The sequence below is a fragment of the Hemicordylus capensis genome, chromosome 2 (assembly GCF_027244095.1).
Source record: "Hemicordylus capensis ecotype Gifberg chromosome 2, rHemCap1.1.pri, whole genome shotgun sequence".
NCBI classification, from domain to species: domain Eukaryota; kingdom Metazoa; phylum Chordata; class Lepidosauria; order Squamata; family Cordylidae; genus Hemicordylus; species Hemicordylus capensis.
Window position 1 is genome coordinate 94625127 of NC_069658.1, and position 25761 is coordinate 94650887.

The window sequence follows — 25761 nt, forward strand, 5'->3', positions numbered from 1 at the left end:
GAGTCGGTATTGACTCCTGGTGACCACAGAGCCCTTGTCTTTGGTAGAATACAGGAGGGATTTACCATTGCCTCCTCCCGCGCAGTATGAGATGATGCCTTTCAGCATCTTCCTATATTGATACTACCTGATATAGGTGTTCCCCTAAGCCTGGGAAACATACCAGTGGGGATTCGAACCGGCAACCCCTGGCTTGCTAGTCAAGTCATTTCCCCACTGTGCCATTGGGTGGCTCATGGCATCACTACACACAGCCAATTAGACAAGTTTAAAAATTGAATGCATCCACACTTGGCACTTCCGGCCTGAGTAGGCACTGCCAGAGGTACGCTGCCACCCTGCCAGCATTTTAAAAGACAGCTCTGGTGGGGGAAACGTGGTGGGAGAGGTAAGAGCACCTTCACCCATCCTTAAAGATATCCCCTCATCTTTGATCTGGCTGAACCACCAGACATTTGAACTGGTTTGGAGGCCCATAAAAGGGCCTCCAAACTGGTTTGTGCACATCCCTAGTGTGGACCTGATCTCCTGGCTCCTGACCTTGTCTTGACTAGACCGGATTTCCCATTCCTCCTGTGTGGACCTGCCTTCCTGGCTTCTGACCCTGGTTTGTAACCTGACCTCAACTTCCACCTAGCTCCCCTGGTGAGTCCTCACACTGCCTGGCTCTGCAAGACTTGGTGTCTTAATAATTCTTCAGCAGTAGTTTAGCAGAAATAACAATTATGTTTGGTTGGCTAATGGATTTTCTTCCTTCTGGAACTCACAAAGCATCTCCATCCAGGCACACTGAGAATTTGTTGCCTTGTAGTTTGGGGCAACAAGTTAACCTGAACTGATGTGTTGTGCTTTCTGGTTTATCATGACCTCAGATGGTCTCTCTTTAGGTTTGACATGGAAGGCCTTTATAATCATACTTCCCTCTGAACTGTTATAAAAACTGCTGAAGCAAAGCTCTATACTTAGTTGTACAAAGGGTCTTGGCAGCCTTGTGGCCAGAGTTCTCCAAATGGCATGGCTTTTCTACACAGCTGTGGACAGCTGCTCATTCCGCATCTGCTAAAACTGATCACAGAAAGAGCAACAGATCTTCCAATGCAAAATAATCTGATAGCCACCCGATTTCTCAATGTGTACCTTGGTTGTGGTTTTTTGAAAGCAGCATCACTGTACATTGCAACCTCAGCCAGTATCCTTCTAGATATATGACCCAGAGAGCCTTGATCATCATACTTTTCTCCTTGAATTGTTAGATGTCTCTCTAGGTCAGGTAGACCTAGGTAAATTTCTTTTAAACAAGTGTACACCTTCTTTCTCAAAGTTTTAGCTCGGGTAGGGAAATGCTTGATTAACAAGCAGAAGGTTGCCGGTTCGAATCCCTGTTAGTACTATATCAGGCAGCAGCGATCCTGTATTCTACCAAAGAAAACCACAGGGCTCTGTGAGCACCAGGAGTCGAAATCAACTTGGCGGCACACTTTACTTTTACTTCATATAAGCAGCCAATAATTGTGGAAACCCCCCCCCCCACCAAGTAAATCTTGCCAAAGTTGGTGGAAAATAAAATACAGGCTAAGTGAATCTGCCCTTGAATTGGGCAACAAACTAATCAAAACCCAAACCCCTCTGCTGTGGCTTTCTTTCTGCTCCTGTCCTCTAGAGTCTTATGGCCACAGTATACCCCTGACCTGACCCCACCTCTCCCTCCCCCTCTTCATGTGACTGAGTGGCTAGGGTCAGCCTCCCTCAGCAAGGAAAGCCAACACTAAGCACCAGCCAGCATTTCCCTTGCTGCCAGCCGGTAGTTGGACTGAGGGAGGGGTGAGTTGAGTCTGAGCACCTGGCCAGCCAGTCAGATGGACAGGAGGAGGAGGATGAAAGGATGCTGCCTGACACTTCCCGCTCTCCTCCAGGAGAGGTAGCCAGTGGTGTAGCATGCAAGTGAGTCAGGAAGGTGGAAAAGTTCTGTGCACCCTATGTACCCCCTATGAGGTTTGAGAGCAGCTGTATGGGTTCAAGTCCCTCTGGTTGAAAACCCTTGCTCTAGAGTACTTCACTTGTTTTTCACCACATCTTGTCCATTGTGGCTGTTCCTCTCCCACAACCTGTCCTGAGAGGAATATTATTTCCACAGATTTAAGGATGTCCCTCTTTCTCAATTTCTTGGCTTCTACTTCCTGTCCTTCCTCTCTCTCTTCATTATTACCTATCTTTTCCACCCTGTAAACCTTTAGGGTTGGGTGGGTGGGTGTTGAAGCAGTCCTTTGGGGAGCACTCATGCAGCATGTCTGATGCGTAAACCACATGGCACGTAAACCACATGGCACACAACCCAAGATGATCCTCCACTTCCTCCATAGCAGATCCAGGGAATTGTAGACTATGCTTGATCTTGGAAGGAGTGTTTCAATAGCCCCTTTGCAGACCTATCCTGAGAACCTTCAAGCATGTATGCCCTATCCTCCCAATTGCCCAGCAGAACCAAACCCCATACGATCAGAAGTTCTATCTTTCTCTGTATTTGTAAGAACAGTGTCATATCAAATATATTGCTTTGAATAGCCCTGTTGGATCAAGCTATTCCTGATATCCCATTATCCTCAGAAGTACAGGGCCTTCAAGCCCTGATTGTTGGCTTGCTTCCTAGAGGCATTTAGTTAGCCATGGTGGGAAGTAGAGTGCTGGATGGAGAATCTTTGGTCTGATCCAGCAGGGCTCTTACATTCTAATAGAGAGGTTCTTAACCTTGGGTCACCAGATATGGTTGGACTACAATTTCCATCACCTTTGGTGACTGGATCTGAGGATGATGGGAATTGTAATCCAGCAGCATCTGGGAATCCAAGGTTGGGAACATTTTGTCTAATGTATAGCAATTTCTGTTCACCATATGTCCAAATATGCACAGTTACAACTGGAAATATGCTTTCTTTCTTCCTTAGATGACACAGATAATTTTGAAACAAATGGTGCCAAGGTAAAACTCTTTGATATGAGCTCTGGGTGGTCCCACCACCACCAGAAAAAAGATGCTTCCCAACATTAATAAGTTGATTTCATGTCCTTTCATGTCATGCACCCAGTTGTACCAAGTGCTCAGGTATTGATGCTGGACATGCGGTTTGGTGCCATTGTATGTAGCACCCCAGAACAGAACTATGTGTGTACCCCCTGCTAATTTTCTGAACTATATAATAATGTAAAGTAAAAACACATTTGCATTTTTTGTTTGACTAATTTCTTCCAACAATAGGGAAAGGCAAGACACTGACATTCCCTCCCCGCAATTACTAGGGGGAGGACTTGATAGATCCATACAATTATACATGATGTGAGAAAGTGGATGGAAAGGACGTTTTATATTTTCAGTTTTAAAATCAAAAGAGAAATTTAAAGTTCTGGGTAAAACAACATATTATTTACACTGAATTGTATTGTTTTTTTCAGACAAAAGGGATTTATTCTGAATATTTCTTCTGCCTTTGGCACCTTTCCCTGTCCAATGTATACCATCTATTCAGCTTCTAAAGTAAGAATATGTTTCTTGTATTCACACTATTAAGTTGAAGTGTGTAGTATGGATATGCCTGCCTGATATTTGATGTCTAATGTTTTGGTAATTAGGTGAAGCGCAAACATACCCAATTAATGTCGTACTCTTCTCATTTAATATATTTAATTTTCTCAATCTAGGCTTTTATATACACATTTTCCAAAGCACTTCAAGTGGAATATAAAGAAAAGGGCATCATCATACAGGTGACCTATTCCAATCTATTGCTGGATTAATCCTCTGAATAGATACAATTGCTGAGGAAACTTGGCTGTTTTAACAAAGCCCTCAAGGATCTGCTGGTTTATTGTCACTGTTATTGCTGCTCTTTTATTTCATTTCAGGTAATGACTCCTTATGGTGTGTCTACTCAAATGACCATGTACTCAAAGCCCAGTTTCATCAACAAGAAAGCAGAAGAGTTTGCTAGAGAGTCACTGGATTATGTCACATTTGGTGATGAGACGTTTGGATGCTTAGCCCATGAAATCTTGGTAATTAAACGATAAAATGTAAAATGGTAAGGTTGTTAAATTGTAAGATGATGAGAGAAATAGGTCTCTCTAACATTCTTGGGATTTATACATTTTATTATGACCTTCAGTAACACATCTAATTTTGTCTTAAATATTTTACTTCACAATTCTGCTAGGGTTGTGCACGAACAGATTCCAGTGGTTTGGTTCAACCAAACTCAAATTGGACTGCGAGCCTGTCCAAGTGTCAAAACGGTCAGCGGTTTGAGGAGTCATGCCTGTAAAGGGGAATCTGGTGAGGAAAGAAAATCCTGAGATTTTCTGAGAGGGTGGTGGTGTGCCTCCTTTCCAGGCTGGGCCCGGCACTCCAGCGCAGCCAAGTCCAGAGGAGGAGCTGCACCGCTGGCCACCTCCCTCCTTAGACTACAGATGTCCTCTCGCCCGCTCCATGAGGATTTTTTTTATGCAGGCAGGGTTCCCCCTTGCTTGCAAAGGAGAATCCTCACCAGATTCCAAACCAGTTCACTAGAATTGAGGCTGGTTTGGCTCAAACCCGAACCAGCACCCCTTTTGGGGGGGTCTGGGATGATTCAGGACCGGGCCAGTTCCGTTTGAATATAACCAGTTCTGCACACCCCTAAATTCTGCACATGTCCTGTAAATTCCACTGTGTTTAAATGGTGTTTACCCTCAAGTAAGTATGCACAGGATTGCAACTGTAGTCTCTTTCTTGGAGAGGGAGATGGTCTCCATTACAGTAATACTTTAGTTTAGATGTTACTGAAGGTATGGTGTGGTTCTCTACTGGTGGTGGACCTGCATCTCATTGTTGAGAACAATGGTGCAGTGGTAAGATTTCCCTCTTTCCTCTATGTTGCCTAAATGTCAAATGCAAGGATCCCACATTTCTAGAATAAAGTTAAATAATATTCCCTTTCCTAATTGCTGCATGCACAGGGATCTTCCGCACAAGCCCTGACAACCATTTGGCAGTGAAATTAAATTTTGTCATTGCTGTGTTCTCATTGCTACCCTAAAAAAAGAAAAAGCAAACTCCTCTCAGTGGTGGTATTTATTATATAGCTGAAATATTGCATAGGTCAGGGTACTGCATAGGTCAGGGTTCCTTAACCTTGGGCCCCTAGATTTTTTTGGACTACAACTCCCATCATCCTCAGCCACAAAGGCCATATCTGGAGATGATGGGAGTTGTAGTCCAACAACATTTGGGAGCCCAAGATTATGAAACCCTGGCCTAGGTGATGGAGGACTCCCTGAGATGTGTGCCCTGGCAGGTGCCCGTCCATGCTTCCAATTTTTAACACACCCAGACTAGTCTTGTGCTAAGGCAGTGAGAGAAGACGAATGTGCTTAAAAGGTTTGCAGAGCTGCGTGGTGCTCTATGATGCTGAGTAACTGCCTGTGGAAAGCCATCTCCAGGTTGCATACAAGGATGCACATCACATTGTGCAAACATGTCAGCATCCTTCACTAGTGCAAGTACTAGTCTGGAACAGATATTCCTTTATTTGTCATGAGTCAGCACCCCAGTCCAAGACCATCCACAATTGGGAGATGACACACAAAGTGCAGGGGATGTGAGAGGCTGGGAACAATCTAGGATCCATACCCCAGGTAACCTCTTGTTAGTGGGACTCCCCACACCAGGACAGCCAGGTGGATATGAGCCAGCAACTCCAACTCAACCTGAGGACAATGTCCTGCCTGACTCAGGGGAGATCCCTGAGGAACTGTGGTTGTAGCAGAGATCCACTAGTGTCAGCCAGGACTTCAGGAATGGAGCAAGGTCCCTTTAAAGAACAGTGCCTTTCCAAGGAGAGAGGCGGAAGCAATTCATCCGGCCAAGGAAACAACTTTAAGAACCAGTAGTCTGCTGCTAGACTTTTCTGATGCAACATTGTCCTATGTGTTACTCTGCTTGGCTCTGACCTTTGGAGCCGTCTGGGATCTGGTGCACTTGAGATCTTGGCTCAGCCTAGAACAGAATATTATTTGTGCCACATCATTACACTGTATCCCTACACGTCTGGATATTAGGCCCGTGAATATTAGCTCTGAATAGCCGAAGCTGGATAATCTTCTGTAGTGGATTAAAGTCTTTGTCTCAGAACAAGCTCAAGAAATGTTGATTCATCCCTGCTTGAACTGCCTGGCTAGGCTTGTCCTAAAACTATTCTATATTCCTGGTACGTTTAAAAGGCTGCCACCAAGCACCCTAAAACTTGCACAGAACTGGACCAGTGGATTAGGTGCTAAAATTCCAATGTCCCTCCGTAACTGGGAATTGGGGAAATACAAAAATCTTCCAGGTGTAAGCTCACATGGGATGAGAAAAACTGATAGCTTCTGACCATTTGAGGATGTGATTGTGCAAGAGAACTCCCCACTTCAGCCCCCCATTTTCCTTAGTTAAAAATCAACTTGGAGGGGCTTGTAAAAAGCAAAGAACTAAAAAAACCCCAGTTTTATTTAATTACCACAGACTGCTTTCTTCTGAGGCTTTCTTAGCTTTAAATTCAGCTAAGAATACTTAATAGGATTACAAAAGTAGGTTGTCTTAGGCAAGTATAAATGTTTATAGTCTTTTGCAATGCCTTAGGAAAGGATCTGCAGTGTCATTTTCCTGCAGCCAAACTCCATGGCCACATGTCCTTCCTTAACAAAGAACTCCCCTCTTCCAGGCAACAGCTCTCTAGGTTCCACCCACCTGTTATACTGATTGGCTGAGCCCTGGAGTTCACCAGCTTGTCAGTCAAGACAAGGTTCACTTCCAGTGAACTCCCCAGGGAAATCTGATCACTACATCCACAAGCCCCACAGGTGCCACATGGAGGTGAGTTCCCAATGCGCATCTCTGCACAGGACCCAGATAGCTAACTACCTCCCTGCTGGTTCCAATGTTCCTTTAAAGAGAACAGAGCCCTGCTTTGTTTCAGCAGCCCCTTAGATGGTGTGTGGGGAGCATTGGAAGTTGTAGTCCTTTCTCAGTGCTTTCATCTTTGTGCTTTATAGGAAAGCATTGGCAAAGGACTATATGTTCCAGCATTCTCTGGCATGCCTTCCCAGATAGCACTGAAATACAGTAAGGCTCTGTTCTCCTTAAGGGGCCCTTGGAAGCACCAGGGAGTCCGGTAATGATCAGGATCCCATGTGGAGGTGCTCTTTGGGAATGCTTGTCCCCATGTGGTGCCAGTTGGGCCTATACAGATTATTTAGCCTTGGCTATTTGGAGCTGAATATTTGCATGGGCCTACGTCACCTTAAGTGGCTCAGTGGGGAAATGCTTGACTAACAAGCAGAAGGTTGCCAGTTCAAATCCCAGTTGGTATGTTTCCCAGATTATGGGAAACACCTATATCAGGCAGCAGCGATACAGAAAGATGCTGAAAGGCATCATCTCATACTGCATGGGAGGAGGCAATGGTAAACCCCTCCTGTATTCTACCAAAAGAAATCCACAGGGCTCTGTGGGCACCAGGAGTCAAAATCAACTCGACAGCGCACTTTTTACTGGATGTAAGCCTGATTGCTGGTTTAACTTACTATAAATCTTCTTTTCCCCTTTAAAACATTAGTTTTCAATAGAGTTTAATCTTGTCTTATTAATCATAAACGTGGTGGCATTTCTCTTGTGTTATGAGATCTTAACATATATTTTTGTTTCTTTTATATACTACTTATAGGCACGCTTTGTGTGGTGTATTCCTTTGTGGGTCTTCTACAGTGTCCAAGTGCAAGAGTCATTCCTCAGCGTTATGTCAAGTTACCTGAAAAAGAGTGGGGGGGGGGGGAATACATGATCAAGTCTTCTCATGAGTCATTGTGAATTCTGTCTTGATGGACTGGTATGAATTATGTCAAGAATTAACTTGATCAACTGAAAAGCTTCCCGTACAATTAGGAAGAGCCCTTCAAAGTAATGGCTAGTCTCATTTTCTTTTTAAAATCTCCATTTGATTTTGAATCATGTGTTAAGAGCTTCTAGTTTTGCAATCCCTTCTGTAATCTGTTGACATATGGTACATATTCCAACCAATTTGACTTTCACAATATTGCTGATTTAGTTAGTTAATAGTAATTTTTACATTATTTTTAAAATATTGTGTTGAAGTATTGAAAGAACTAGCAGTTTCAGAATTGAAAGGTCTGGCAACTATGTGGAAGTACTGTCTGCTGGGAGGACACTGTTATTGCAGGAGGAGGTTTGGTAGAGGACAGAAGAATACCTGGACAGGACACTCAGGAGTGATGTCCAGCAGCATTTGTGGGGTAAGTGCTTATGGTACCAGTACCAGACTAGAAAGGGCAGGGCAGTATTTCATATTAGCAAGTGGGACTAATAGGTGTTTTAGTTGGACTAAACTGGGATCAGTTTAGATGAGCACTGAACAGGATGGGGTTGTGCCAAGAGGACATCTGCCCTGATGTCACCAGAGCCAGACATAATTACTGATGTGGTCTCAGGATCTTTTAATTGCACGAAGAGGGCATTTATCTCAGTCACCCCCCTCTATGTGCACTCCAAACCCCTGTTGGTATAGTAGATGCTCTACCACTGACAATGTTTTTAGTGGTGTGGGGAGGGGGTTGTAATGGGAAGAATGAGGTCTTAACAATTAATAGGTTTTGTTGAAAGCTATTAAGCTAAGCAGAGCTAAGGAGATCTATGGATCATTTTTGGAGACTTGAATTCACTGACAAAATAAAATATTTGAATATAATGAAAAATCTGGAGATAATATAAGCTACACTGAAAGCTAATATTGGAACAGAGACTCAACTCTGTTCAATTTTGTTAATCAGAAGAGTGAACCCTTGAACTTGGAACCTTCAGTTACTTGCTGTGGTGTCTTCAGTGATTTTTTTCCATGGAGAAAATATCTTGTATTTGGGCCGAACTGGATTCCACACTTACTATAGAGTCTACTATGGAGGTATCCAGCAACTCCTCTTATAGGATTAGATTGAGTCACTTTTGGTTTGTGACTCCTGAGGATGTGGAAAAACTGCTTCTATATGTCCTACAACCTGTTCTCTTGACCCTTGCCCAACTTGGCTTATTTCACCTGGTAATCATATTATCAGAAGGTTTGGTAAATATTATAAATGAGGATGGGCAGGATGCCTCCTTGTCTTAAGGAGGCTATTATTAGATATTTGAAGAAACCTACATTGAATCCCTCAGAGTTAGCTAATTAGAGCTGTTTCCAAACTTCCATGGTTGGGCAAGGTGATTGAGCAGGTTGTGGCCTCTCAGATCCAGGCAGTTTTGGATCATACAGATTATCTGGATCCATTTCGAACCAGCTTTTGAGTGGGCTATGTGGTTGAGACTGCCTTGGTTAGCCTGACGGATGATCTCCAATACTGAGGGAGTGCAACTCTGCTGTTTTGTATCTCTCAGCAGCTTTCTTTACCACCAAATATGACATTTTATATTTCTATACCACCTTATTTAGACACCTCTAGGCAGTGTACAAAGTTGAATGTAACAAATGTAAAATAATATAAACAGTTAAAATTCACAAAACAAATGAAGTAAAAACAAACTCAAAAGAAACACATTATTTTAAAATTTTCAGTTAAAAACCTGGGCAAACAGGTAGGTCTTGATGTTCCTCCTTAAAGCATGGAGCGAAGGAGATGCTCTTATTTCAAGAGGGAACGTATTCCAGAGCCCCGGGGCAGCCACAGAGAAGGCCTGGTCTTGAGTCACCACCAAATGAGCCGGTGGTAATTGTAACCATTATATTTCTGGGTCGCCTGAGGGAGGGAGGATTGGGTAGCATTGTACTTACAGTGGTTCCATTTCTACCTCTCTGGTAGATTCTAGATGGTGTTGCTTGGAGACTGCTGCTCTGCAAAGAGAGAATTAAAGTATGGAGTTCCACGAGGCTCCATACTATCTCCAATGCTCTTTAACATCTACATGAAACTGCTGGAAGAGATCATCAGGAGGTTTGGTGTAGGGTGTTACCAATATGCTCATGACACCCAGATCTATTTCTCCATATCAATCTCATCAGGAAATGGCATAACTTCCCTAAATGCCTGCCTGGAGCAAGTAATGGGCTGGATGTGGGATAACCAACTGAAGTTGAATCCAAATAAGATGATGGGGTGGGTTTCTAGACTCAAGAGATGGTTTAGATCTGCTTATTTTGGATGAGGTTACACTCCCCCTGAAAGATCAGGTATGTAACTTAGGCAGGGTAGCTAGGGTAGAGGAGGCCCATGCAGGGGCATAGCAAGGTTGGAGGGGGCCCAGAGACAAGATTTTAAAATGGGCCCCTTGCTGATATACACACACAAACACACTTCACAATATATCGTGCACTCACACTCACATCCCCTTAATGAATACGGTAAATATCTAGTTCACATTGAATCTAGTTTTTTTACTCTCTGCTCCTGCCGATCTCCAAGAGACTCAACATAATTCATAGGGGATGCAACATGGGTAGGTGAGGAGTCATGTGATGTGCCTCTGGGGGGCCCCTCGAGGCAGTGGGGCCCCAAGACGAGTGGGGCCCCAAGACGACTGCCTCCCCTTGCCTAATGGTAGTTACGCCCCTGGGCCCATGCCCACCCCTTGAGGGCTCTCAGGAGCTGGGGGCCCCTGGTTCTTTGAACCCATCCACACACTCATAGTTATATCCTGAGCTTAGGAGTGCTCCTGGATCCAAAACTCTCTCTGGTTTCTCAGCTTGTGGCAGTGGCCAGGAGTGCTTTTTATCAGCTTCATCTGATATGTTGGCTATTCCCATTTCTAGATGTAAATGGGTTTAAAATAATGGTGCATATGCTGGTAACCCTCAGGCGTGACTACTGTTATGCACTCTATGGGGGGCTGCCTTTGTACATAATCCAGAAACTACAATTGGTACAGAATGTGGCAGCTGGACTGGTCTCCACGACAACCCAAAGGGACCATATAACACCATTTTTAAAAATGTACTGGCTGCCGATTTGTTTCTGAGTGAAATACAAAGTGCTGGTCGTTACCTATAAAGCCCTCAATCCCTTGGATCCAGGATACTTAAGCAAGCACCTTCTCTGTCATGAACCCTGTCTCCTATTAAGATCATCTCGAGAAGTCCAGTTATGGTTGCCACCAGCTTATTCAGTGGCGACTCAGGACCAGCCTTCTCTGTGGCTGCCCTGGGGCTCCCTGTCGAAATAAGAACATCTTCATATCATTGCTTTTAAAATGACCCTCAAGACACACCTGACTTCTCAGGCTTTTAATTGAAGTTAATTTTAAACCATTTAATTGTTTTTGTCCTATGAGGTCATTTTTAACGTTTTATTCCATGAAATTGTTTTAATTGTGTTTACTGTTTTGCTTTGTGTACACTGCCTAGAGATGCAAATATTGGGTGGTATATAAATATGATCAATCAATCAATAATAGTTTTCCCCCTAAATTTTCCTAAAAGAAGATCCCCCATGCAAATTTGATTTAGCTTTGAAGACTCAATTTTATGTTCAAACATTTGAAATGCTAAATCAAAGTATGACACTTAGCTGATATGTAATGCTTCTAAGCTTTAAGAGGCTTTAAAATGTGTTATCTGCTGCTTATATTTATCAATTTGTAGACCACCCCAAACTTCCATCTTTGGGCAGTTTACAACAACATAAAACAGATTAAAAAATGAAAACATTAAAATAATTTAAAACGGTCATGTTAAAAAGCTTGGGTGAAAAAATAAGTCTTTAGGGACTCTTTAAAAGTTGTCAGAGATGGGAGGCTCTTATTTCAGCAGGGAACGGATTCCAGAGTCTCAGGGCAGCAACAGACAAGGCTGTATATATCTCCTAGGTTCTTTAGTTTTTATAGTCACTAGTTTTTAGCTTTAATTGTGGTTTTAGCTTGGTCTTTTAACTTTAACTTAATCTTATTTTGCATTGTATCTATTTTATTAATGTTGTGAGCTGCCCTGAGCAGTAGTGTACTGGAGGGGCGGGGCATAATTATTTTAAATAAATAATGAGCTGGCCTTATTGCTCTCAGCGGAGCTGTGTGGCTTCTAACCCAAACTATACTGCATTGTGTTAACTTAATGCTCCTACTGTAGTGTTAATAAATATGCCTTGACTAATGTCCATGGGGATAAACTAATTAATATACTTTATTGCATTGTGGATGCTTTTGTATTGCTGCTTTATTTTATTGCATGGACATAGGTAGTCAACTACATCTACATCTACAATAGGTTGACTACATCTGTAAATTCTGGGGCTGGGTTAGTCTTTGGCTGATCCCTTCCAGTATAAGTGGGGGTCATTCAGTTCAGGCCAGACTCTCTCGTGGTCCGGCTTTGACCATGGCCCAGATGAAACTGCATCATTCCAATCTCCAGGGAGTTATTTGCTCATGGCATCATGCTGAGGGGTAAATGTTGAGCAAAGCCACTTTGAATTCCACTCACGGCATTGAGGGAAGCAGCCCTTCCCATCTACTCTTGGTTTTTGTTTTTGCAAGTTCACATGGCATGCCTCCATATTTTCCTTCTAGCCAATGGGGGGAGGGGGAGAGAGAGAGAGATTATTAAAGAGCTATATCTGCGTTTCTAAAGAGAGTATCCCTCTTATCATGCTAATGATTCTATGTCAGTGCCTCTCCCTATTTGTTCCAGCATTTTCAGAAAAAGTAGCTTAAAATCAGCATTTTATAATCCCATAAATATATTGAGATAAACTAGAATTCGCAAGACAAAGCCTGATTTGTGTGTGGAGTGGGTCTAGGGATCTTGAAGGGACTGTAGAGTGTTTGGCTGGTGTGTGAACACACACAATCTCTTCTGAAGTAGATTCGGGGTAGAAGCCCTATCTGTAAAGCCTCCAGCTGATAATCTAGCTACTGAATATGGTCTTACTCTAAGGTTCACTGTGTTGGACAAACTGGAAAAGGAATGGCTCACATTCTTTTCACAGTGGGCAGCTTCATATGTTACATGACAAGTATAGTTGCTGTGAACTACTGGTTCCCAGAGCATGCGGGAGAGCCCAGTGTGGTTTCTGGAAGGCTATGCTGGTGCCGGGCATGTTGTCCATACCTGACAATGTCGGCATACTCTACCCTACTTACAGTTCCAAACCCAACATCTCTAACCTAGATCTGCAGTTGCTGGTGGAATTGTGGTTGCCATGGTGGGTGTGTCTGGGGGTTACACATGAGAGAAGAGTGTTGGGTAGGGAAGAAGTGAACTAATACAACAAATATTTATATACTGCTTTTCAACAAAGGTTCTATAGCAATTTACATAGATATAAATCAATAGGCTCCCTGTCCCCAAAGGGCTCACCATCTTTAAAATAATAATAATATAGACACCAGCAACAGCCACTGGAGGGATGCTGTGCTGGGGGTGGATAGGGCCAGTTACTCTCCCCCTGCTAAATAAAGAGAATCACCATGTTAAAAAGGTGCATCTTTGCCCAGTTAGCAGGGGTTAAACTAAAAAACATTACTTTGGAAAGGGAGCAAAAGCTCTCAAAGCAGCTTACAAAGAAAAATAAATCATAAATAAGATGATGCCCTGTCCCCTAAAGGGCTCTTAAAAAAACCAAACGACCATAAGATAGACCCAGCAACTACCTCGGTAGGGATGCTGTGGTAGAGTTGGATAGGAACAGTTGCTCTCCCCCTGCTAAACATATAGATTTGTTATGTCATTGTCTGCACTGCTGGCTTCCTGAATGAGATGTCACAGGAAAAGCACCTGCCTTCCCTAGGAAATTTGCTTGTTGCTCTGCTGATCCCAAAGTGTGGACTTGGTCACAGCAGTTTTTGTTTCCTGCCATCTTTTGGAATCTTTAGTCTTTGGGAATCAGTCCGATGATACTGTCCGACAGCCCTGTTTCCATGTAATAAGTATATGAACACTCCATGAGGGTGCCTGTCCTGCCTCTCTCCCCCTCATAATGTTGCCTGCTTGAATTTTGGGTGGGGGGGGAGGACAAATGGGTGGCTCAGATGACACACACCCCCAGCATATGATCAAGTGTCAGTGCCCCTGCACACCAAGAGGGGGTCAGGATGTGCAGACTCATGGGACACTCGCATCATGTGAAGGGGTCAGACAGTATCATCCAAACCAGTCCTGTGTCTCACATGATCAGCTGCTTATGAAAACAGACTGCATGATGTCTATCTTTGCTATAACAAGCTCTGGTAATTTATGATTTGCTGTCTGAGAAAAACATTGCTTGGCTCAACTCAATCAGGTGTGCGATATTTTGGAGTTCTGCAACACAAACAGCCCTTTCTGAGGATTTCCAGTTACTGAGCTTGCCTCAAGGGGACATTGTTTCATACAGAATATTTGTACTTTGTCAGTCACCAAGATAAGTAGATTAACGGGAAAGGAAATGGCTTGGAACAAGACTGCTTTTAACTACAATGTATTATTGACTCGATAGATTACATCTGCTTTAAGGCCTCAGGTCTTCAACCATTTGTTACGATGTAATCCCATTGTTGTTAATAAGGCTTTTCTGGAGTAAGTGGCTTGAGGATTGCAGCCTTAAGTGAGTCAGAACATTACTTCTGAAGAGGTCAGAGTTGCAAATCTGTCTAGACAAGCCATTTACAGCACAGGTTTTTTTTAAGCGAACCACTGATCCCTGGTGTTGTAAACACTCTATTATCTTGACTGGCAGAAGAGACAGGACCCTACTGTTCTCAAAGACCACCCACAAGAGAAAGAATTGGATGTGCACTTTGCCTGAGAGATTTATGGGGTTGCAGCAGCATAGCCTGGAATTGCATCTGCGGGAGAAGAGCTCAGGATAGGGCTGGCCTTGGAATTGCTACATGTACAGTGTTTGTGGGGAATATCACACAGTCGTTTTGGAAAGTAACAGGGAGGACCAAGAAGTTAGACAGCTGAGACTGCTTCTTGGACCAACTGTATACATTTAGCTAATTTTCCATGACAAATATGACTACGCAGCCTATGACAAGATAATGACATATGCACAGTTAGTTTTTCTCCCACAAGCCTTAAATCCCCATACTGCTTAACCTTGGGCTGAGTGAGAATGGGCTTGGTGTTGAATTATCTATTGCAACTATAAGCATTTGAACACAAAACTGAGATTATTAGTCTGCAGTTTCATAGGAAGACAGTTGTAATGTGCCAGAGCTGTAGTTGGAGAATAGCTAGCTTCTGTTGGAAGAAGGCCCATGTCCCTGAGAAATATCTGCCTCAAAACTGCTCAGATGGTAATTGGGAAGATAAAGGACGTGGCAATTTTCTTGATCATGCATTACTTGGCTTCACGGAATCGCAGACATAAACAAGATAACTGATAATACTGTGGATTGGATCACATTTTCACATCCAAAAGGTCTCTTCTGTCCATGGAAAGACCATTTTATATCTCATACTAGAGTGCTACACAAGAAAAGTGAAACTTAATTCAATGATTTTCTGCTTGTGTGAGAACTGCTGCATATTATAGTATTAGAGCACATATGTACTTTTTAAAAATGGTTTTTGCAGAACACTGCAGTACTAGTGACTCCTGGGGCTTTCCTAGATGGCAGTCTTAATCGTGGGATTACACGACTAATCATTAGTCGCATAGAAGCTGTAGCCTGAAGCCAAAATAATAACATTTCTGAGGGTGTTTGCATACTGCTGCTTTGATGCAGAGTCCCCACCGTTCCTTTCAAATTTTCCCCATGGACCGTCCATACTGCTTGCTCCCAGGTCTTTCTCTAGAATAGCTGAGATGCCGCACCTCCTTTTTTCCCCTACCATGCATGTGTGGTGTGCGCTTTAAAAACCTTTCATTTCAATGAATTAAAAACATTTTTTTTAAAAAAAGATATATTAATTTAACTTGTTTTAGGGGGTCTTCCACAAGATCACCCAACTGGTGGCCTCCCTCCTGCCCAGAAAGCAGCTGCAGAGGGGATGGGGAAAGCAAGCCAGGTGGGCAGAGAAGCACGGATCATTTTTCTTTCTCTTTTATTTATTTCCCCCCTGGTGGTCAGTAGTCTTGTGGAAGACCACTAACTTGACAAAGACGGTGGTCTTGCTGGTGTTCCTCAAGATCACCCAGCAAAATCTTTTTAAAATGCAAAGAAAAAAGTTGTCACTCTATCAATATGCCCCCATACATCTCAGAAGAAACATCGGGGTACTTCAAAGTATCCCAAAAAGTCACCATAGAAAGTGGAACATTTTAGTATGGGGATAATTCAGGCTAAGCTCCAAAGTGCAGGAAAAAACCCAAAATTGTGTATGGAGTGCCCCCCCTCCCTGATACCTCGCAGGGACTTCAAGACAATTCCCCCTGATGTACAAATGCACACCTTTTCCTTGAACTTCGAAGTAAATTTGCCACCTGTGAAATCTCCTGGTTTGCTGGTGCCTTTTGTTTCTGGTTCCTTGTAGGCTGTTCACAGAGGACATTATTTGGTATTGGCTATCATTCTACTTGTCTTATCTGCTCTGTTTTCTAATTTGTTTTAGGGTGATATGTTGTATTTTATTGTCTTTTACTCTTTTATCATGGATTTTATATTTTTATGCTTTTATTGTAAGCTGCCCCAAGCAGCAGTGTGCTGGAGGGACAGGATATAAATATTTTAAATAAAATAAATATTGGAATTAGTTCAGATCCAATACTAGTAATTACTGTATCACTCTGATGATATCTGGCTGCTTTCCTGATAGCCACTGTAGCTGCACTTTAAATGCCACCTCTCCCCTCTAGAATGTTCCCACAAGGCCCTGGGTAAGGAAGCAATGTCGCAGCATCCTTTCCCGGATGCATTATTGGGGGTAATATGGCCCTCCCTATAGTTGGGGTAATATGGGGGTAATAATGGGGGTAATATGTCCTGCCCTATAGTTTGGGGAGCAGCCATTTCCCCCAAGAATGCACTGGAGAAAAGATGCAACATAATGACATTGCTTCCTTGCCCAGGACACTGTAGGGCAATTCCAGAGGGAATGCAGCATTTTAAAGGCCCACCTCTGTGAGGCTGCCTGGAAGACAGAATGGAGCCTACTTCTTGTTTTCAAAAGCCCACTCACCTTCCACTGATACAGTTCATCATATTCGTAACACAAGGCCACACTAAAAATGCCACAACCTGGACTGACTTTTGGCAGTATTGTGGTGACACAGCAAATGAGTACTAAAGCTATTGTATGATTGCTTTGCTACATACCAAACTGCATGACATTTTTCACATAGGGCTTCAAAAGCCCTTTAGATCTCATCTCCTCTGGAAAGGAGGGAATGTGTTAACATATAGGGCAGATTTAGCCTGATGTTCCTGCGAACTATATGGGAGCACTTCACACACAATTTGAGTTTTTTCACTGCATGTGTAGCCCGATTTATATCCGGGGTAAAAAAAATCCACTTTTTGTGTAGGTTTTATGGGACAACTTCAAGTTCGCTGTAAAGCTTCACAGTAAACTTTCAGTAAAGCCTGCTGTGTGAAGAATGTCAATGAATCCACACTCCTCACATCCTCAGTGTACCAATCTGGTTGCTTCTGCAGGGGATTTCATAATTAATCCACTATGTTATGTCTTGTCACTGTTCCTGCTGCAAAACTGAGTGAACAAGGTTTCATTTTTAGTGCACCATCCTCCAGGTCAGTGAGAACTCGGTAGAGAATTTGAGGTTGGGCTGTTTGTCTTGATGACTATGTGGAATCACCATGGTCAGAGAGGCAGTACACCTCTGAACTGAATTTCCTTTTGATAGCAACAGTAGAGGACAGTTTTCACAACCTGCTTGCGGGCTTCCCAGAAGGATCTAGTTGGTAACTGTGGGGAACAGAATGCTGAACTTGCTCTGATCCAACAGGACTCTTTTTATGTTTTTATAAGCTGCAATCCTCAACTAGCAAAAATCTCACTACATCTAATTTAGTGCACAATTGTGCTGAGCAATGATAGACTGTCTTTATTTATCATCCTACAGACATCTATAGGAAGTTGCACTTCTGCTTTAGAAATGGAGGCTATGTCCAGTGGCCACACACATCCCTCAGAACATCTTCTTAAGTGTTCTGAACTGATGGGGACATTTCTGTAGCAATTCCTTCTATTCAGTTGTTCTCTCCATTTCATAAAGATAAAAGAAGCTATGTGTTCACAAAAATGCAGGAGAGTTGATAATGAATTTCCCCTTTCCTGAGATTTATGGAGCAGGATGTACTTCTGTAAACAAAGACCGTCTGTAACAGCTGTGTTACCTTGAAAACAAGATGTCAGTTGCAACATATTGTTGCATTGACAGTACATTGTGCAGTCAAGAGCGGAATGGATATTTCTGAAAAATGGTTCTTTTGTGCCCTTCCTTATGGTGAACATTCAGGTTGGCCTTTACAGAGTCCATCGGCTTTGGAAGAGAAAACACTAGAGATTTGTAATGCCTTCGTAGTGGTCTGTTGCTCACAAATGGTTTGTTGGAGGAGGTATTAAGAGGGGGCGTGGAGCAGAGGCAAGAACATAGGTAGGAAGTGCTATTCTCAAGACCAAAGTAATTCAGCATTTAACCTACAAAACTAGCTCTGAGCAGAGTAAATTTCAGACTACTTAGAAAACCCGCTCAGTTGTACAATATGCTGCACAGTTGTTCAGAAGTAAATCACAATCATGTTCCCTAGGAAGGGTCAAAGCAGATGTGTACCCAGTAGTGCACATCTAGTAGGGTTGCCTACAAACGACTTCTAGAAAGGACACGTGGCTATTTTGGGGACCAGATTACTCTTTTTGCATTAGGAGGTATAGAGCCTATTTTAGGGACCGGACAGCTTTTTTTGCATGTGTTGTGGTGTCTAAAGTTCTGGGGAGTAGCCAGAACATTTTGTTTGCTCAGAAGACTTTGCTCTCACGAGCAGCTTCTCTTCCTTTGTCTCCTACCCCTTCCTACTGATCATCCATTCAATGGGGAAGCCAGAGTGTGGGGAGTGGGGGTTGCTTCAGTGGTAGAGCCACGTGATGCAAGGGCATGGATAGGTGGCAGCTTGCTTGCTTGCTGCGGTGGTGCTTGATGCAATGAGAATTCAGCAATTAGCTAACTAACTTTATTCAATTAGCAGCTACCCCTACTGAGTAAAAAAGCACCTTTTAAAGTGGCAAATCTCTTCTATTTATCATGCAGAGAGCAACTGGCTCTATCCAACCCCAGCACAGCATTCCTTGGCTGATGCTGGTTTTACCTTCTGCTTCTTTTTGGACTGTGAGCCCTTTGGGCACAGGAGAGCATTTTATTCTTTATTTTTCTTTGAAAACCATTGTGAAACTTGTTGAAAAGCCATATATAAATGTTTGTAGTCATAGAAAACAGCAAGCAAGTGAGAGACCGTGCATGCACCACTGAACCAGCATGCAAAGAGGCTGGCTCAGCAGCTACCTGGCTGCCCTGTCTCAAGTCAAGAGGTGAAGTTGCCGGCATGGCTAACCCATGGGGAAGGACAGAGAACTGTGTGTGTTGTAATCGTCACCAGGAGATGAATTTACAGTAAAGATAGAAGCAGGGGCCTTGAGAACTCTGCACCAAGACAGCAGACATACAGATCACCTGGTCATCAACTTCACAGTGGTGAATTGTATTTAGTCTCAAATTATCCAATTTTTAAAATCAAAATATGCATATATAATACCAATAAACATATGCAAATTTTATGCAATGGAGACCTTTTTTTGGTGAAAAGCATCCTCTATTTCCACTTTTTTGGTGATGGATATTGACCATCTGGACCTGGTAACCCTACTACACAGTAGTACACAGTAGTAGATGGGAATACAGTAGCATTTCCACAGTGTGCTTTTAAGGTGGAATTATGGTGCATGGATGGGTTGCTGTTTCCCTTCATGACATTTTCCAGATGAAAATTGCCCCAAAGCCCTGAAAATAGCCACTTTGGGTGGAGGAAGGCAAATTTAGTGGGGGGGGGAGAGAGAGAAAATGGTGCAAGAGGAGGGCTAACCTCTAATTCCCTGTCCACTATGGCCCCAATCAGGCCTGAGCCCCCTACAGTTGTTTTGAATGAAAAAGGAAGTGACAGTGATAGTAAGCATACCTCTTAAAAGTGCATTCAGGTGTATGCACCTCTAATTTGAGCCCCAATGTTCCTAGAATTGCATCTGCAGTAAATTGAGCCAAGTCTACACAAGAAGGCAAGTGAAGTACAAATGCTGGACTGCACCACTTCAAGCTGCAGGGGTTTTTCCACATCCAGCTTTTAGCCTGCATCTCCTCCAGAATGGAGGGGATGCATTCATATTTTGGCCAGATTTACCTCAAAGTCCCTGCTAGCTATCAGGGAGCACTTAACACACAACTCATGTTTTTCACTGCCTGTTAGAATGTATCCCAATTTATATCTGGGGTAAAAAAAAATACACTTTTTGCACCAGGTTTTTTGGGCCCCTTCGAACTCACATAAAAGCCTGGCAGTAAACCTGCAGTAAAGCCTGCGAAAGCCCAGATGGGATATTCCAGCTTTAAATGCTTCTCCAGGAGCATTCCCAGACAGCAGCTTTATCACAGGTTTACTGGGAGGCTTTACTGTGAATTCGAATTTCCCCAAAAAACCTGACACAAAGAGTGGATTTTTTAACCCTGGACATATATTGGGCTAAGCTCCAATGAGCAATGAAAAACCTGAATCATGTACGGAGTGCTTCCCGATAGCTCGCAGGGACTTTGACTTAAAGCTGGATGACATGTGAATGCACACTGTTAGAGTGCTGGACTAGGACCAGGGAGACCCGAGTTCAAATCCCCATTCAGCCGTGATACTAGCTGGGTGACTCTGGGCCAGTCACTTCTCTCTCAGCCTAACCTTCTTCACAGGGGTGTTGTGAGAAGAAACTTAAGTATGTAATACACCGCTCTGGGCTCCTTGCAGGAAGAGCAGGATATAAAATGTTGATGATGATGATGATGATGATGATGATGATGATGATAATAATAATAAGAAGAAGAAATAATAGACTGTGTAAACGAAATAATAATAATACCTTGAAGAGCACCTCAACACCATAGGGGCCGCAGAAATCACCATCAGCCAATTACAAAAAGCAGCTTTACAGGGAACAGCCTATATTCTGCGACGATATCTATAACAGCAGAAACAACATTGACAATAAGATTCAGCCATCCCAGGTCCTTGGGAAATGACTCAATGTCTGGATAAAACAAACCAGTCAATAACACCTGTCTGACTGTGTAAACAAGAAATAATAATAATAATAATAATAATAATAATAATAATAATAATAATAATGACAACAACAACTAAGTGAAAGAGCAAAGAAAATTAAAAATTGGACTGCGCCAGGTGACGATGAACTGCATGGCTTTTGGCTTAAACACCTAACAAGCCTTCATAAACAACTATCAAAACAGTTCAATCACATTTTGCAAGGAGGTGATATTGAACAATGGCTAACAACTGGGAAAACTCATCTCATCATGAAAGACCGAGCAAAAGGTGCAGTCCCAAGTAATTATAGACCGATAACCTGCCTGCCAACCATGTTCAAATTATTAACTGGAATAATAGCAGATGAAGTGATGCAACACTTATTAACTAACAAAAAGCTTCCAGTTGAACAGAAAGGAAATTGCCCAAACACCAGAGGCACAAAAGACCAGCTGCTGATTGACAAAATGATTTTAGAAAATTGCAAGAGAAGAAAAACAAATCTAAATGTTGCATGGATTGACTACAAGAAAGCCTTCGATTCATTGCCTCACACATGGATATTTAAATGTTTAGGAACAACTGGTGTCAGCAAAAAGATTCAGATATTTATTTAAAAAGCAATGAGCATGTGGAGTACACAGTTAACAATCAATGGCGAGAAACTTGGACAGGTTAGCATTAGAAGAGGCATTTTCCAAGGGGACTCACTATCCCCTCTATTGTTTGTAATCGCCATGACCCCACTTTCACAAATACTAAACAAAACAGGCCTCAGATACCAAACATCTAAAACATCAAGTAAAATCAACCATCTGCTGTACATGGACGATCTGAAGTTGTATGGAAAGTCCCAGTCAGAAATTGAATCACTGCTAAACACTGTCCATAAATTCAGTAGCGATATAGCAGTGGAGTTTAGACTAGACAAGTGTGCTGCATTAATAATGAAAAGAGGAAAAATAAGAAAAACAAAAGGAATAGAACCGCCCAATGGAAGCAAGATCAAGAACCTGGAAGAGAAAGAACCTTACAAATACTTGGGCATTCTCCAGGCTGATAACATCGCACACACTGAAGTTAAAAGAAAAATTGGAAGTGAATACATCAGAAGAGTTAGAAAAATCCTCAAGTCCAAACTCAATGGCAGGAACACCATACAAGCCATAAACACCTGGGCTATACCTGTTATCAGATACACTGCAGGAATAATAGACTGGACCCAGGCAGAGCTAGAGACGCTGGATCGCAAGACCAGGAAAATCATGACCATCAATCATGCTCTGCACCCCCGCAGTGATGTCGATAGGCTATACCTCCCTCGCAGCTCAGGTGGAAGAGGAATGCTGCAAGTCCATCAAACAGTAGAGGAGGAGAAAAGAGGCCTTGAAGAATATATAAGGGACAGTGAAGAAGATGCACTTCAAAGGGTCCAGAACGAGAAACTATTCAACACCAATGAAACAAAGCAGGCCTACAAGAAAGAACAAGTCAAGAAGCAAGCGGAAAAATGGAGAAATAAGCCCCTGCATGGTCAATATTTGCACAATATAAGTGGAAAATCAGACATCACCAAGACCTGGCAATGGCTTAAGAATGGTTACTTGAAGAAAGAAACAGAGGGTTTAATACTGGCTGCACAAGAACAGGCACTAAGAACAAATGCAATAAGAGCCAAAGTCGACAAATCCACAACAAACAGCAAGTGCCGCCTTTGTAAAGAAGCAGATGAAACAGTGGACCACCTAATCAGCTGTTGTCAAAAGATCGCACAGACTGACTACAAACAAAGGCATGACAAGGCAGCAGGGATGATACACGGGAACATCTGCAAAAAATACAAGCTACCTGTAGCCAAGAATTGGTGGGACCATCAAATTGAAAAAGTTGAAGAAAATGTAGATGTAAAAATATTATGGGACTTCCGACTACAAACAGACAAACTTCTGCCACACAATACACCAGGTATAACTGTAGTCGAGAAGAAAGAAAAACAAGTTAAAATAATCAACATAGCAATACCAGGGGATAGCAGAATAGAAGAAAAAGAAATAGAAAAAAAATCACCAAATACAAAAATCTACAAACTGAAATTGAAAGGCTATGGCAGAAAAAGACCAAAATAATCCCAGTGGTAATTGGCGCCCTGGGGCAGTTCCAAAAGACCTTGAAGAGCACCTCAACACCATAGGGGCCACAGAAATCACCATCAGCCAATTACAAAAAGCAGCTTTACTGGGAACAGCCTATATTCTGCGACGATACCTATAACAACAGCAACAACATTGACAATAAAATTCTGGCATCCCAGGTCCTTGGGAAGGACTCGATGTCTGGATAAAACAAACCAGTCAATAACACCTGTCTGACTGTGTAAACAAGAATTATTATTATTATTATTATTATTAATTATTAATTATTATTAATTATTATTATTATTTCGTGTGTGTGCGATGTTATCAGCCTGGAGAATGCCCAAGTATTTGTAAGGTTCTTTCTCTTCCAGGTTCTTGATCTTGCTTCCATTGGGCAGTTCTATTCCTTTTGTTTTTCTTATTTTTCCTCTTTTCATTATTAATGCAGCACACTTGTCTAGTCTAAACTCCACTGCTATATCGCTACTGAATATACGGACAGTGTTTAGCAGTGATTTGATTTCTGACTGGGACTTTCCATACAACTTCAGATCGTCCATGTACAGCAGATGGTTGATTTTACTTGATGTTTTAGATGTTTGGTATCTGAGGCCTGTTTTGTTTAGTATTTGTGAAAGTGGGGTCATGACGATTACAAACAATAGAGGGGATAGTGAGTCCCCTTGGAAAATGCCTCTTCTAATGCTAACCTGTCCAAGTGTCTCGCCATTGATTGTGAACTGTGTACTCCACATGCTCATTGCTTTTTAAATAAATAGCTGAATGTTTTTGCTGACACCAGTTTTTTCTAAACATTTTAGTATCCATGTGTGAGGCAATGAATCGAAGGCTTTCTTGTAGTCAATCCATGCTACACTTAGATTTGTTTTTCTTCTCTTCTAATTTTCTAAAATCATTTTGTCAATCAGCAGCTGGTCTTTTGTGCCTCTGGTGTTTGGGCAATTTCCTTTCTGTTCAACTGGAAGCTTTTTGTTAGTTAATAAGTGTTGCATCACTTCATCTGCTATTATTCCAGTTAATAATTTGAACATGGTTGGCAGGCAGGTTATCGGTCTATAATTACTTGGGACTGCACCTTTTGCTCGGTCTTTCATGATGAGATGAGTTTTCCCAGTTGTTAGCCATTGTTCAATATCACCTCCTTGCAAAATGTGATTGAACTGTTTTGATAGTTGTTTATGAAGGCTTGTTAGGTGTTTAAGCCAAAAGCCATGCAGTTCATCGTCGCCTGGTGCAGTCCAATTTTTAATTTTCTTTGCTCTTTCACTTATTAATTCTGATGTTATTATTAGATCTTGCATTTGTTGGTTACATTTTTCAACCTCTTTCACCCAGCCTGCTTTTTTATTATCATCTTTTGGATTGTCCCATAATTTCCCCCAGAATTGCACTGTTTCTTCTTTATTTGGTGTTTCAACATTTCTTGCTGTTTCTCCTTCTATGCTTTGGCAGAAACGTCTCTGATTCAACTGGAATTGGAGATTCTGTCTGTGTTGTTTAGTTCTGGCTTCATATCTGCTAATCTGCTTTGACACTGCTGTCATTTGCTGCTTTATTATTTCCAGGACTTCTCTAATTCACACCTCCTGAAACAGTTCAGCAACAGTGGTATCCTCTATTTCCAACACCTCTTCCACCTGCGCCTGAGCAACTCCTTCAGTTGGTGGTAATTCTTCTTCCATATCTTGAGCCTGTGTTGCTCTTTGCAGTTCTTCCAGCTCAACTTCTGTCAATACTTTATTTCTTTTTATGAATCTTCTCTGGTCTGCTAGCCTTTGTTCTGTTATTTCTGTGTCTGGATGCTTCTCTTTCCAAATTTGGTAATTCTTTTTAAATAACCTCTTCTAGTTGGATTAGACTTGTAATAGCAGATCATTATTTCCTTGTTGGCATTTTTTCATATATATTTTTCGGTTAAGCGACGTTTCTTCCAATAACTTTGCTGTCTTCAGCCCTGGTTGCTAAACTGAAGATCCTGAGTCCTGTTGCCCACTTGCCACCAGATGTCCAGGGACTCCAGCACCTGGCGCGGTCCTTGTTGACCCGGGCGACGACCGATCCGGTATAGATTTATTAAAGTTACGTCTCACCACTTTGTTGATGGGAGAGGCACTCTTTGTTTGTCTCCTCTGGTGAGACCTGTCCAGTATGGTTGGACCTCTGACATAGCTCTCACCTTCCTCAGAGCATGCAAGCCCCACAACTACACCAAGGTAGTGCCTCACTGGGGGATGATGATGATTATTATTATTATTCTGGGGCTAATCAAAGTAAAATCGCCTGAGAACGACGTTCCCAGATGGCTCCAAGTAAAAGCAACACCAGCAACAACCTACCTTCCAGCAAACAAAAACTAGT

General features: G+C 42.4%; 1 protein-coding gene across 4 annotated transcripts in view; it reads left to right on the forward strand.

The window, feature by feature from the left end:
* HSD17B3 (hydroxysteroid 17-beta dehydrogenase 3) overlaps positions 1 to 16689 on the forward strand; it is a 40331-nt gene extending 23642 nt beyond the window's left edge. The window contains exons 7-11 of one of the 4 annotated variants that reach the window (XM_053294957.1): positions 2943 to 2977; positions 3448 to 3529; positions 3694 to 3759; positions 3898 to 4047; positions 7734 to 16689. In XM_053294957.1, coding sequence (XP_053150932.1) covers positions 2943 to 2977; positions 3448 to 3529; positions 3694 to 3759; positions 3898 to 4047; positions 7734 to 7850 — 450 coding nt within the window. In that variant the 3' untranslated portion in view covers positions 7851 to 16689. Of the gene's footprint in view, positions 1 to 2942; positions 2978 to 3447; positions 3530 to 3693; positions 3760 to 3897; positions 4074 to 7733 lie in introns of all 4 variants that reach the window. The other 3 variants (XM_053294959.1, XM_053294960.1, XM_053294958.1) reach the window with 3 other exon arrangements.
* The last annotated feature ends 9072 nt before the right edge of the window (positions 16690 to 25761 follow it).